The following is a 12,521-nucleotide window of genomic DNA, read 5'->3' on the forward strand; positions in this document are numbered from 1 at the left end:
TTTGTGCCCCCCTCCCATTTTGAGAACGGTGAGTCCTGGACATCGACTGGCTTTTTTTCTGTCTTCCTGGGGGTCTGCTCAGGTAGTGTGGCAAATTTGAACAGGTTCCCTCATTCCTGGCCCAAGTTACAGGGGGGGAACATATCCTCACGGGTGCCCGGTGAGGATATGTCCCCGCCCCCACTCATTTTGAGAACGGTGAGTCCGAGACTCCAACTGTTTTTTTCTGATGATTTGTGCAGTGATACTGTTATTAATGCACTTTATCAATGTCTTTGGCCTTATTTTGGTCAAACAACTTTGTTTCGTTATCATATAACATACATCAAAAATAATGACTTTAAACTTTATTAAAAAACATTATTATCTATTTGTTTATTTATTTATTTAACATCCAATATTGTAAAGTTATCAGTGCACAAATCATTTATTTACATTTACACCGTTTTAAATGGGGGGGAACATATTCTCACAGGGCACCCGTGAGGATATGTTTCCCTCCCTGTAACTTGGGCTACAGACTCAAGGTCTGTCTGTATTAGTACTGTTTATTGAATTATATCTTGCAAAATTATCAATGAAGTTAAGACGTTGAATATCTTAATATTGTTGTCGGGCCAATTAGTGGCCCAACAACGTTATTAAGAGATTATAACTGGCATAACTCAATTGGCATTAATTTTGTTCTTTACACATTTTATTGAAATTATTGACAGACGTGCACTGATAACTTTACAATATTTGATGTTAAATAAATAAATAAACAAATAGATAATGTTTTTTAATAAAGTTTAAAGTCATTATTTTTGATGTATGTTATATGATAACGAAACAAAGTTGTTTGACCAAAATAAGGCCAAAGACATTGATAAAGTGCATTAATAACAGTATCACTGCACAAATCATCAGAAAAAAACAGTTGGAGTCTCGGACTCACCGTTCTCAAAATGAGGGGGGGCGGGGACATATCCTCACCGGGCACCCGTGAGGATATGTTCCCCCCTGTAACTTGGGCTAGGAATGAGGGAACCTGTTCAAATTTGCAAAACTACCTGAGCAGACCCCCAGGAAGACAGAAAAAAAACAGTTGGAGTCTAGGACTCACCGTTCTCAAAATAAGGGGGGGGAACATATCCTCACGGGCCACCCGTGAGGATATGTCCCCCCCCTGTAATTTGGCCTAGGAATGAGGGAACCTGTTCAAATTTGCCAAACTACCTGAGCAGACCCCCAGGAAGACAGAAAAAAAACAGTTGGAGTCTAGGACTCACCGTTCTCAAAATAAGGGGGGGGAACATATCCTCACGGGCCACCCGTGAGGATATGTTCCCCCCCTGTAATTCGGCCTAGGAATGAGGGAACCTGTTCAAATTTGCCAAACTACCTGAGCAGACCCCCAGGTAGACAGAAAAAAAACAGTTGGAGTCTAGGACTCACCGTTCTCAAAATAAGGGGGGGGAACATATCCTCACGGGCCACCCGTGAGGATATGTTCCCCCCTTGTAATTTGGCCTAGGAATGAGGGAACCTGTTCAAATTTGCCAAACTACCTGAGCAGACCCCCAGGAAGACAGAAAAAAAACAGTTGGAGTCTAGGACTCACCGTTCTCAAAATAAGGGGGGGGAACATATCCTCACGGGCCACGCGTGAGGATATGTTCCCCCCCCTGTAACTTGGGCCAGGAATGAGGGAACCTGTTCAAATTTGCCACACTACCTGAGCAGACCCCCAGGAAGACAGAAAAAAAGCCAGTCGATGTCCAGGACTCACCGTTCTCAAAATGGGAGGGGGGCACAAATATTCACGCCTTGACATTTTTTATAGCGTTCCTGTTACAATTTTTATCCCACCACCTTTCACTTTGCTTGGGACAAAAGGAGCCTTCAGAACTGAAATTTCTTCTCAATTATTCATTCAAATCAATTCACTCAAATCATTGTCGTTATGAAAGATTTGATCACAAAACTTGTGTGGCTTTTTCTTAAATGAACACGTTTGACATTGCTAGAGTGTCAGCTTTTAATTATATTGCGCTGTCATTTTAAAGCAAATTAATAAATGCAACAATATTAATTCGCTTTGAAAATACCTGAGTAATAAAATGGATGGATGACTGATGATTACAATTAAGAATAAAGTCTCCTTTGTAATATTTACTCCTTGTAGCATGTAACGGTACCCAAAAGGAGGAGTTTCTTTGCATCGAGGTTTATGCAAAGAGCTCACGTAATTATATCGTTGCTTTTTGAAGTGAGTGAGTGTTCCGTCTTTACGACTGGTCTTTGAATGCACCCCGCTTCAATGGCAGAACGCGGATGAATTTAAAGACATCAAATGAGAATAATCCTTTATAAAAATTAAAATTGACTGACGCAAACGTGAATTCTTCATGTTTTTATTGAAAACAACATAGTGCTGACGCCGTACGACGCCGTACGGCATCGGTTTTTCGCTTTCCAAACAAGCTGTGCGCGCTCCCGCGGCAGGGGGAACAAAATCTCACGGGGGAACCAAATCGAGCACAACACCTGTTGTGGAATCGAACCCGCACCCTCCTAATTGTGAGGCGGACGTGCTACCCAGTGCCCCACCGAGCCGCCTGATTCTGTTTGTTCCACTATTAATTGTCACCCTTCGTCATGCTGATAAAGCAAGCGATTGTAGCTGCTGATGTGGTCTAAAAAAAAAAAAAAAAGAAGCTCCCTCACGCCTGTTGGAGGACTTATTTATTTATTTATTTATTTATTTATTTATTTATTTATTTATTTATTTATTTATTTATTTATTTATTTATTTATTTATTTATTTATTTTTTAATCAGCTTTAAGTGGAACATGAAAAACAACCAATCGCGGGAATTTGATTCTGTTGCCTTAACCTGTCGTCAATTCTATGTAAAAGTGCTCCGGCGACCTGTTTTGCTCTTCTGTGTGGTTTCCTTCCGATTGTAACTTTTGATGTCAACTGAGTCTTGCATGACTTTGTAGAAGAATAAGAATCGTGACATTTGTCAATGGAAAGCAGCAAGCAGATTTGCCTGTTTGGCCATCTGGTGTGTTAAATAGATTTTTTTTTTAATTAAACAAAAACATGTTTGCATGTTAAAAAAAGAACAAAAATAAATGTAACAAGGCAGGGATGGGGTCTACATTATTACTAATGTTGAATCCATGTATTTCTATAATTGAATAACTTGTCTGAAAGAAATTATTTTGTTTATTCAGGTGATATAAATGATATTTGTATGTATCAAAATGTATAATGCTTGATTTACCCTTGGAATTTCTCTTATTTTCATCAGCGACCAGTTATCTAGTGAAAGAACATTTGATTTGTCAGCCGGCAGTTACGATAAAATACAAATGTTTTCAGGTCATAACAAAATCCTCCGTTGCATCGCTAGCTAGCTGAATGCCTTCTTGACGAGAGGGGTTTGAATGAGCTTCCTGTTGTCACCACTAGAGGTCGGCCAAAGCCAATTCATTCATTGTGGCAAACAAAAGTCAGCCAAGTTTGGACACATGTTCCTTTCTTCATCTTGATTTATATGCTGTAGATCACAAATTTGGTCAATATGCGCCAACTCGGCCCCTTTCTGTCCACATCCAGCCCCTCTCTCTCGTTCTGCCGTAAATGCTGACCGGGCTTGTGTTGCATTTAAGTGTTCGGTATGCCGGTTGTAAAAAGGATTTTCCCCCCCCCCCGCCGCCCCTATGAATGGAGGCAGCGAGGCGGACGTCGATGCGTGGGATCCCGGCGGTCGGCAAACGCTGACCTCCGTAAAACATGACCGACCTGCAGGGATTACAGTACAGATGGCTTCGGGGGGCGGGGGCACAAGGTGGCCAAAGTTCTCTTTGTTCATTAGTCAGTCAGAACATTGGTCAGTTTGTCAGTCCTTTGGTCATGCCGGACTGATGTGCCTATGGCGCACATCTGCGCCATCCTCGATGTAGTCTCTAAGGAACAACAGCACTCCATCATCACTGTCGCTCGCAAACCTGTCTGTTTTGTCTTCACGGGCTCTCTCTAGCCACAAATTCTTCCTTGAATGCCTTTTTTTCTTTTCTTTTTTTTTTTTTTTTTTTTTTTTTTTATATTCACGGTTATGTAACCAACACGTTGGCTAAGAACATGGGGGTGAACTTAGTGAGTCTCTTGTCAGTTTTCAGGAGTCCAACAAGTCATTTTTCATCCGCTTTAATAACGTCCAAGTGTCAGCAGCTTGTGGAAATTCTTTGGCCATTGTCCCGGCCGCTTTTTTTGCTTCCTTGTATAAGCAGCCAGGAGCTCGACAGGAGGCTTGGGGTTCAAGGAATGTTGGTCGGGACAAAAGGAGGGTCACTAACATCCCTTCTCGAGCGGCAGGGCATCATGTGATTGTTAATTCCTCAAGCGGGTCAAATCCAGACTTACCTTGTGTCAAAATTCTTTGCCATCTCCAATTAATCCTGAGATGTTACGCCGGGATCAAAGGGATTGGCTGGATTTGGAACTTATTGGCTCGTTTCCTACTATCTTGTCATTTTATAGAGATTTTTTTTTCAGGGGGGGTGCCAGTGGTCAGTCTGTTAGTCGGCCTGTCTGTTGGTTGCTCTGTCAGTCTGTCCATGGGCTGGTTGGTCTGCAGATGGTCAATCTATCCGTTGGCCTCCAATCATTGGTCTGTCTTTGCCTTTGTCTTGGCCAACCTGGCGGTCTGTCTGTCCGTCTGTCTGTCTGTCCCTACCTTCCGCCCTACCTCCCTCCCTCAAAAAAACAAGTCTTCAGAAGTGTTTGCTTTTTTAACCCGCAGTTGTGCGTGTCCACCGTCCAGCTGGATGGCATCCCGCCGATTTTCACACGGGCGTCGGCTCAGTCTTCCCCTCTCGACTCTCGGAGCCCCACAAGGTCGATAAGTCCTATGAGCTTTAACGAGGGGCTGTTCAAAGGCCTGTTTACAAGAGTAAACAATCGCTCATCCTGTGCCTTAATGGCTTCTCAGCCTGCCCGTTATCGCCTAATGTGCACACGTCACCTCACAAAAACAAAGGAAAAAAAAAAAAGAGTGTGCAGGAGGTTAACCATCCTTTGCTAATAGCGCGGCGAGTCAAGGCCGCCGAGCCTTCTTTAGCGGGAAAGTCCGGACGGCAGAGGAGGAAAATGGGATCACGCCGGAGAAGTTTCACGTTCCAAACAGAAACGGCAAGATTGCGCCATCCCTGGAGAGGAAACTGGGGGAGGTAGACATGATAACAAAACAAACAGCCCTGAAAACAATCTAATGTAGCACAGGAGGTGAAAGAAGTGGGGAAGCAAAACAAATGTAGAAATGAATCACTTGCATTCAAATCTCATTTGAAGCTCCGAATGTGGTCATGTTGCTGATTGCTGACTTGTAGAAGTTGCAGACGCCAGATGTTTGGGTTCTTCATGCTGTGTCCATACAATGCTGACAAATAAACATTTCAGCAAACTTAAAAGATTTAAGTCAGTCTAATTTATACGCCCATAGCTTGTCTGATTTTTCTTGCATAAACGCAAGATTAGCGAAAGTGGGCCTTGAAAGTGGGCCTGAAGGCCATTGTCTTGCATTTGTTTGTGTAGCTTCACTTGAAAGATTTCCATGATCCTGACAGGGGACAGGAACGCATGCTGAGGGGGGGGCGCTCTTGTTTTTCTGACTCAAAAGTTGAGTGGGGCGTTGTGAACTGTCTGTTCTTTCACAATTGGAGAATGTTTTGGCAAGATTTGTACACGTTTTAAGCGTTCAACTGAAGTTGGAAATCATACGAACACTTTGTGCCTTGGCTGTTTTTAGGTTGCGAAAAAGGTCACGTCGTATTGTTCTTAAAGTTCTCGTCAAGCTTAAGACGAGGACAAGCAGAGGAAGGGCGTCCACGCTCCCGCTCAAGTGGAACTTTCCAGATGTTGTGCCGAGGACGTGACCGAGAGCCTTTCAAACAAAAGCAATCCCCGCTTTCCCTTTGCAGCACCTCTGAGGTGAGCCAACTGTGCTTTTTCTCCGGGGATGGAGCGCATACGCGTTTGCAAAGCCTGGCTGGATTGATGGAAACAACACCAAACGGCTGCCTTGTGACTATTGCATTGCTTCCTGCGCCACTTGCCCGTTTGTGCGGCAAACCTTCCCAGAAAGCTCCCTCCCCGCTCTCAGTAGCGATAAGGTTCAAACATGGGAAGGAAAACAGCAGTCAAGACTTTCGGTACGCCTGCTCCGCCGTGTCAGCGCTATTCATTGAACACTTTCCCTTCGGGTATGGTCGCTTTTCCATTGTTCGCAAACGGCGGGATGCTGTTATGCACAGCACAAATTCAAAGTTGGATTTGTGCAACATGGCTAATGTGACTGACTTCTGTTTCATTTCAGGATGAAAAACAAAATCTGTCTTTGTGACCTCAAGTGACCCCTTATACATTCCTTCAGCTTGCTCGACATGTGCAATGGGAAATGTTTGACCTCTTGCAAGGAGAGAAAAAAAGAAGACATTTCCTCTATGTGATGCACCGGCCAGAGCGGATGTTCCTACTGCCGGAGGGGAATCGGACATCAAGCTCGCTGACCTTTTCAAGATTTTGCTGTTTGAGCTGCGGATGGAGCGCAAGCAATCAAAGGCAGGAAGCCATTTTGGCTCCGTCCAGGCCGATTGTTATCGGTAGTAAAAGGCACACTTTGACAAATTAGCTTTATTGAAATTTGCACCATTTTCAGGATTTTGGAGCAAACACACCAAAACAAAACTAGACAAAATGGACGCTCATGAAACTGAGCCTGTCATGGGTCCGGCACGGTGGTGCTAGCGACGGTGGCCACGTCATCACGCCTCCCTCACGTATGTCCTCACTGCCACCACATCTCCCATGATGCACCTCTGCGCAAAAAACAGTGAGCCCACATGAGGTACATCTCTGGAAATTCATTCCATCCTACAAATGCGGATCAACAGTCCAATCACAAGACTCGCAAATGCTGAAGCAAATGCTCACCGCTATTAACTTGCCATCAGTGACCTCTCTTTCGATGCGCGTCTCTTTGCCGTCCCAGGACTGCTTCTGCACGAGTTTGCCATTCTCCAAGCTGATGACGCTCTGCGCACAAGAGTGAGTCATTCAGGTCAGCGGACGAAAATCAACAGAGGCGAGGTGAGTGTGGGATTCGAACCCGCGTCTTCCTGTCGTCGGCGGTGGTCTCCTCGAAGGGCTCGTCGAGCTTGAACTTGATCTCGGACGTCTTGAATGTGCTCTGTGTCTTCATGCTGATGGCGCCCCGGTCGTCCACTGTCACGATCAAGTTGGGCTTGGTACGGTTGCCCACCTGCCGGATGGCGAAGCCGACACCTGCGCGCCACCACGAGCACACGGTAAGGGGGGGGGGGTCCAAAGGGGATTCCATGCACAATGATGGCTTTGTGTTTAAAAAAATGTAATCAACAAAACATTTATCCTACCAATGGCTTTCATGTAGTCGTCAAAGTTCTCGCTGGAAACCATCTTCCACGTCCCGACAAACTTCTCGACCATGGTTGCAAAAGTCTTTGTTTTTATGCTGGTATTCCAAACTTGTTTAAGCTCCAAAGTCTGGCAGCGGAGTAAGCGCTCCCAGTATTTATGAGGCACGCAGGTCCAATCAGAAAAGGGGACGGGGGTGCAAAACCCCGCCCCCGGCTTCACCCTGCTTGCTATGAGCATCTTTGCCTAACACTACTGAAAGTCATGACGGGATATTAATTTTTCATGAAAGTCATTGTGGAAAGGTTTTACAATCAAACATACGGCATTAACGTAAACTTTTTGTCCATATAATGTGAAAATAAGTCTCTACTTTTGGGTGGAACAATTGTTTTACAATTCAACATAATATGAGCTATCACTTAAAAAAGAACTTTGCTTTGAGAAGTGAACTCAAATTTATTGATAAAATTGCTGACTGGAACATGATGCATTTGTTAATGTTACTTGAACCGAACCATCTAGTCAATTCTCGGGTATTTTAAGTGCACAAAAGACACTTGACTGGGTGAAAGTTTGTTTGGTCATTCTTTTCTGTGCTTCAGAAAAAGCACTTGTGTATTAAAGGTCATCGCTTGCCAAATATCCTCCCTACATAATCTGAGTAAAGATCCCGTCCCGCAACCAATCAGGCAGATTATGTAACATGGCCCTCTGTGGATCGACTTTTTGGAGAGGATTTAAGTTGTACCCACACGGTGGCTTATAAAAATCAGATGATACATGCTTTATTATAAATATCCAGTCCTGTACACAGTAGTATTGTGATTGTTCTTTGTTATTTGGCCGCAGCCTTGGCTTGGGGGTCCTTGGACGTGCACCGAGCCTGGAAAGTGCTGAGCATCTCGCTGCTGGTCAGGTTGGCGCCCTTCATCAGCAGCCTCTCGCCATTCACTGAGGAGGAAGACAAAAGCGTGAGGATCTGCTCACAACAATGACACAAAGGCCGGTTGGACAAAGGGAAGTGTGAGTAAAAGTCAAACGGCGCGCACACAATGGGACGGTGAGGCGCTCTTGACCTATGGTAGAGATGCATGTGTTTGCACTCATAAAAAGGATGAATGACATGTGGCAGCAGCGGAAGCTTAGTTCAACCTCCGTCATACTTAATGCTTTTGCGCCATCTTGTGGCATCTTGGTGATGTAATGCTTTTGCGTCATCTTGTGGCATCTTGGTGATGTCAACGTAAATTGAGGAGCTGCACTGAGACTATACCGTATTTTTCAGACTATAAGTCGCGTTTTTTTTCATAGTTTGGGTGAGGGGGCGACTTACACTGAGGAGCGACGTATGTGAATTTTTTCACAAATGTTCAAAATTTTAAAAAAAAAAAAAAAATTTTTTTTTTTTTTTTAAACTCTGATAAACGAACCGCGATGTAACAAGGGATTACTGTAATTTGAATTTCAAGTGACGTCCGCGGTGCGGCGGTTGTTGACATAAAGGACAAAGATGCGATCACGGGATCACGAAGATGACGAAGGGCCCCACGGACTACCGGCATCATTAGCAGCTTTGTTTGTAAGTTACACGGAGGACGAAGAGTTTGAAGGATTTAATGATTTGGAGTGACACAGAAGGTTTGAAAAACTATTATGGCTTTTACGCACGCCCCGTCCTGCTCTACGGAGCTCTCTTTCACCTCCGTGGATGGAAGTCGGGGGCCGGCGCTCAGCCGGGTGGCTGTCCGGTGACGTGGATGGGGCTCGGACATGGCTTTTACGCACGCCCGGTCCTATTCTATGGAGCTCTCTTCCACCTCCGTGGCTGGAAGTGCCACCTCCGGGGATGGAAGTCCACGCCGCCACACGCCTGGAAGTCGACGCCGGTGCTTGGGGCCGTGTGGCGGTGAACTATTTATGTTACAGTTATTTGATATTTTATTTCGTGTAGCAACTTGTATATGTTTTTATCGTTACAGTTCAGTAGTTGTTGGCTCGTTGAACTCTTGTTTTGTTAAATAAAAAGCCGTTTACCAAACCTATGTCTTTCCTTGTACTTTGTTAACGCTACAATATAGTTATATACTAGATCTGTGGAATAACGATGAGGCTGACGACAGGGCGCATGCACAGCGTTGTTGACAAAGGACGAGGAATTTGATCGATGGATTTAATGATTTGGAGTGACACAGATGGTTTGATAATATTATTGTTTATATAATCGTTATTTGATATATAATTTATATATCGTTATATGGGCCTGTGGAATATTTTGAAGTGCAACCGCCGTCAGCAGCGCACACCCAGCCGGCATTGTTGACATAAAGGACGATCGATGGATTTAATGAATTGGAGTGACACAGATGGTTTTATAAACGTGTTATTTATGTAATAGTTATTTGAATAACTCTGTTACGTCAGGCCCATTCTCAGCTCTTTGTTTGTGTTTATGTCACGTTGGCATACCTATCGTTTAGTCCAGGGGTGTCCAAACGTTTGCAAGGAGGGCCAGATTTGATAAAGTGAAGGGGCCCGGGTGTTAGGTTTTTCCAGGTTATCTTTATCATAGGATTATGTTGGAATGGAACAGGTAATAAATACCTTACCTTGTCCTCCTTATCACAAGGTCGTAAAACATCCCCTGAGATGTTTAGACTTGAGGACAAGGGCTTTCTATTCAGCCCACTCATACCCCCACTCTGTTTCTCTTAATAAATATCCTCTTGCAGGAAGGAGAGTTCAGACCTCCATTCGAACATCGCTGCACGCACAGCGACGAATGGACTCTCCACCTGCAGGTGTCTAAAAGGACTTGCTTGTCTCTCGTGTGGTTCTTGCAAAATAAGTTGGAGTGAGCGAATCTCTAACACCGGGGACCATTACTTTTTTCAGGCATTTTTTAACGACAAACATTTCATGCAAATACATACTGTTATGAAACAAATTTCATTGCCCCAATTGCCTTTATTTTTTAAATGACAAAATAACCAAATATAAGCCACTCAGGCAGATGTGAACAACTTTAAAAACACAGATTCTGCCTTTCATTCATATCTGAAGAGTCAGATAACATTGAACAAACTGTATGAAATAATTTAATTTACAAGAGTTTAAAATTATTTTTGCCTCGTGAACATTTTAAGAAGGAGTTGTAAGTAATGCAAAGTCGTCTGTTATTATTAAAACTTCAAACAAGTGAATTTTGCTCGTCATTTACAATATTTTTCAGAAAGTAATAGTTTGTGTCACGTCTACAGGTTCATAACTTCAACAGTATTAACATGGCCACTTTGTAATATTTAATATTAAGTAATTTTTACTTTTGACTCACAGCCCCACGTGATGAATCGCTGTTGTGATGCCAGTTCAGCTTGGAGCTGCTTCACTTTATCAGCACGGTCACTCCCTGTTAGCTTGTTGTATGTGTTAGCATGTTTAGTCTGATGGTGTCTCTTTAGGTTGAAATCCTTAAACAAGGCAACAGTCTCTTTACGAATTAGACAAACACAATTGCCTTGATTTTCAGTGAAGAAGTATTGTAATTCCCATTTCTCTTGAAAGCGACGGCCCTCAATGTCAACTTTCCTTGTTTTCTTTGCAGTCGCCATGGCAGAAATGAGCGGAGAGGGCTGGTGCTGCCACCTTTTGGTAATAGGAGGAATTACAGTTTCAGGTGTCATGATTTTTTTTTTTTTTTTTTAATTCAGTTTGACAGTGCAGGCGGGCCATGAATAATACATTATAAGACCGAAGCTGTGGGCCGTATGAAATATGATGCCGATATGGGGTCGGATTTGGCCCGCGGGCTGGACTTTGGACATGCCTGGTTTAGCCTGTTGTTGCTTGTTCATGTCTGTTCTTGGTGTTGGATTTTGTTGAATAAATTTTCCCCAAAATGGGACATACTCCGGAGCAATTTATATGTTTTTTTTTTCACGTTATTGTGCATTTTATGGCTAATGCGACCTATATTCCGGAGCGACTTTTAGTCCGAAAAAATACGGTAATGTTTTATTGTCATTGTGCAACAGGTACACAACGGAATTGGACAAACGTTGTGCCATCGATGGGCAATTCGATTTTCATCCTTTATTATGCAAATAAATGAGCCGACCCTTACCATAAATGACATCCACAACTGGTTCTGACTTGTCGTGTTTCACCATGGATATCACCTCGCAGTTTGAATTGGTCAATCTGGCCTTCTCCGAACCCACCACGACCAGGAATTCCCTACAGGAGGCGACGAAGACACACTTCAGATGCCTTATATACAGTCCGTTGCATTTTAAGCACATCCGGCCTTTATTAAGCTATCAGTGTAATTTAGCAAACGTTTCTTGCATGCAATAGTTGAAACTTTTTCGTCCGGATAAAACGGCTAGGACTAAAAATCGCACATGACAACGATTTTATTTCCATAGTGTTAAAAGGTGTGGCTAATTCGCAACCCGTGTAAATTGTAAAAGCGACCTTTTAAGCACGGCGTGAAATACACCAAATGAATCGACAGTAGTCCTACCGCGTCGAGCGAACGTTGGCTTCGAAAGGACAAAAGTGGATGGCTATTTTCTTCACCGCCTTCAACACCACGGTCGCTCGAACGGCGGGCGCCATGTTTGTTTCACCTTTCACCCGGAAAGGAAGAGATGCAATGATCGGCGCGCTATTCCTAAGTGGCCGCCGGAGGACGCCACACGACAAATCAAATCAGAAAAAAGCGCACAGCCAATTGAGGAAAAGTAAATAACTCGGATATTTTAGGGGAAAATGTTTTATTCGAGGTTGATAACACAGAAACGCTGGTTTGTGTTCAATATTTGATTCGTAATTTAGATATATTTTCTCAAAATGGATTGGTTAAAATGTATTCAAAATTATTTTTCATCATAAACAAAATAATTTAAGAATTATATATTTAAAAAATGATGACATAATTTGATTTGATTTTGGGGAAATGTAAAATCAAACTATCTTAGCTGTATGTGTGTGTGTGTGCGAATGTTTTTGTGTATGTGAAGGAAATGTCTAAATTTAGCTGGTATTTGGTTCCACTGTTGCAGGCGGCGGT

The 12,521-nt window shown here is 43.3% G+C and overlaps 2 protein-coding genes and 1 long non-coding RNA gene across 3 annotated transcripts; 1 reads left to right on the top strand and 2 right to left on the bottom strand.

Annotated features, from left to right (window-relative positions):
• Window positions 1-6,670: 6,670 nt before the first annotated feature.
• Window positions 6,671-7,612, bottom strand: fabp4a (fatty acid binding protein 4a). The gene is made up of 4 exons (XM_088365424.1): window positions 7,447-7,612; window positions 7,161-7,336; window positions 6,986-7,087; window positions 6,671-6,870 (listed from the first exon to the last, which is right to left on the bottom strand). Exons 1-4 carry the CDS (start codon window positions 7,517-7,519, stop codon window positions 6,817-6,819), a joined length of 405 nt encoding a protein of 134 aa, XP_088221550.1. The 5' UTR covers window positions 7,520-7,612; the 3' UTR covers window positions 6,671-6,816.
• Window positions 7,613-8,079: 467 nt separating this feature from the next.
• Window positions 8,080-9,488, top strand: LOC148380501 (uncharacterized). The gene is made up of 2 exons (XR_015855067.1): window positions 8,080-8,473; window positions 8,920-9,488. It is a non-coding gene; the product is annotated as an uncharacterized LOC148380501 (long non-coding RNA).
• On the bottom strand, window positions 8,220-12,132 carry mrpl53 (mitochondrial ribosomal protein L53). The gene is made up of 3 exons (XM_088365425.1): window positions 11,973-12,132; window positions 11,571-11,683; window positions 8,220-8,401 (listed from the first exon to the last, which is right to left on the bottom strand). The coding sequence occupies exons 1-3, from the start codon at window positions 12,065-12,067 to the stop codon at window positions 8,286-8,288; spliced, it is 324 nt and encodes a 107-aa protein (XP_088221551.1). The 5' UTR covers window positions 12,068-12,132; the 3' UTR covers window positions 8,220-8,285.
• Between the last annotated feature and the right edge of the window lie 389 nt (window positions 12,133-12,521).

The sequence above is a fragment of the Syngnathus floridae genome, chromosome 21 (genome assembly GCF_059516105.1).
Source record: "Syngnathus floridae isolate MCC-2025c chromosome 21, RoL_Sflo_1.0, whole genome shotgun sequence".
Classification (NCBI taxonomy): domain Eukaryota; kingdom Metazoa; phylum Chordata; class Actinopteri; order Syngnathiformes; family Syngnathidae; genus Syngnathus; species Syngnathus floridae.

Excerpts from the sequence above, each read along its gene's own strand:
- mrpl53 (XM_088365425.1), bottom strand. The coding sequence starts at position 12,067 with ATGGCGCCCGCCGTTCGAGCGACCGTGGTGTTGAAGGCGGTGAAGAAA. Across the intron at positions 11,684-11,972 it reads GCCAACGTTCGCTCGACGCG|GGAATTCCTGGTCGTGGTGG; the intron begins GTAGGACTACTG and ends CGCCTCCTGTAG. Across the intron at positions 8,402-11,570 it reads AGTTGTGGATGTCATTTATG|TGAATGGCGAGAGGCTGCTG; the intron begins GTAAGGGTCGGC and ends CTTCCTCCTCAG.
- fabp4a (XM_088365424.1), bottom strand. The coding sequence starts at position 7,519 with ATGGTCGAGAAGTTTGTCGGGACGTGGAAGATGGTTTCCAGCGAGAAC. Across the intron at positions 7,337-7,446 it reads CGACTACATGAAAGCCATTG|GTGTCGGCTTCGCCATCCGG; the intron begins GTAGGATAAATG and ends GGTGGCGCGCAG. Across the intron at positions 6,871-6,985 it reads CTGATGGCAAGTTAATAGCG|AGGTGCATCATGGGAGATGT; the intron begins GTGAGCATTTGC and ends TTTTTTGCGCAG.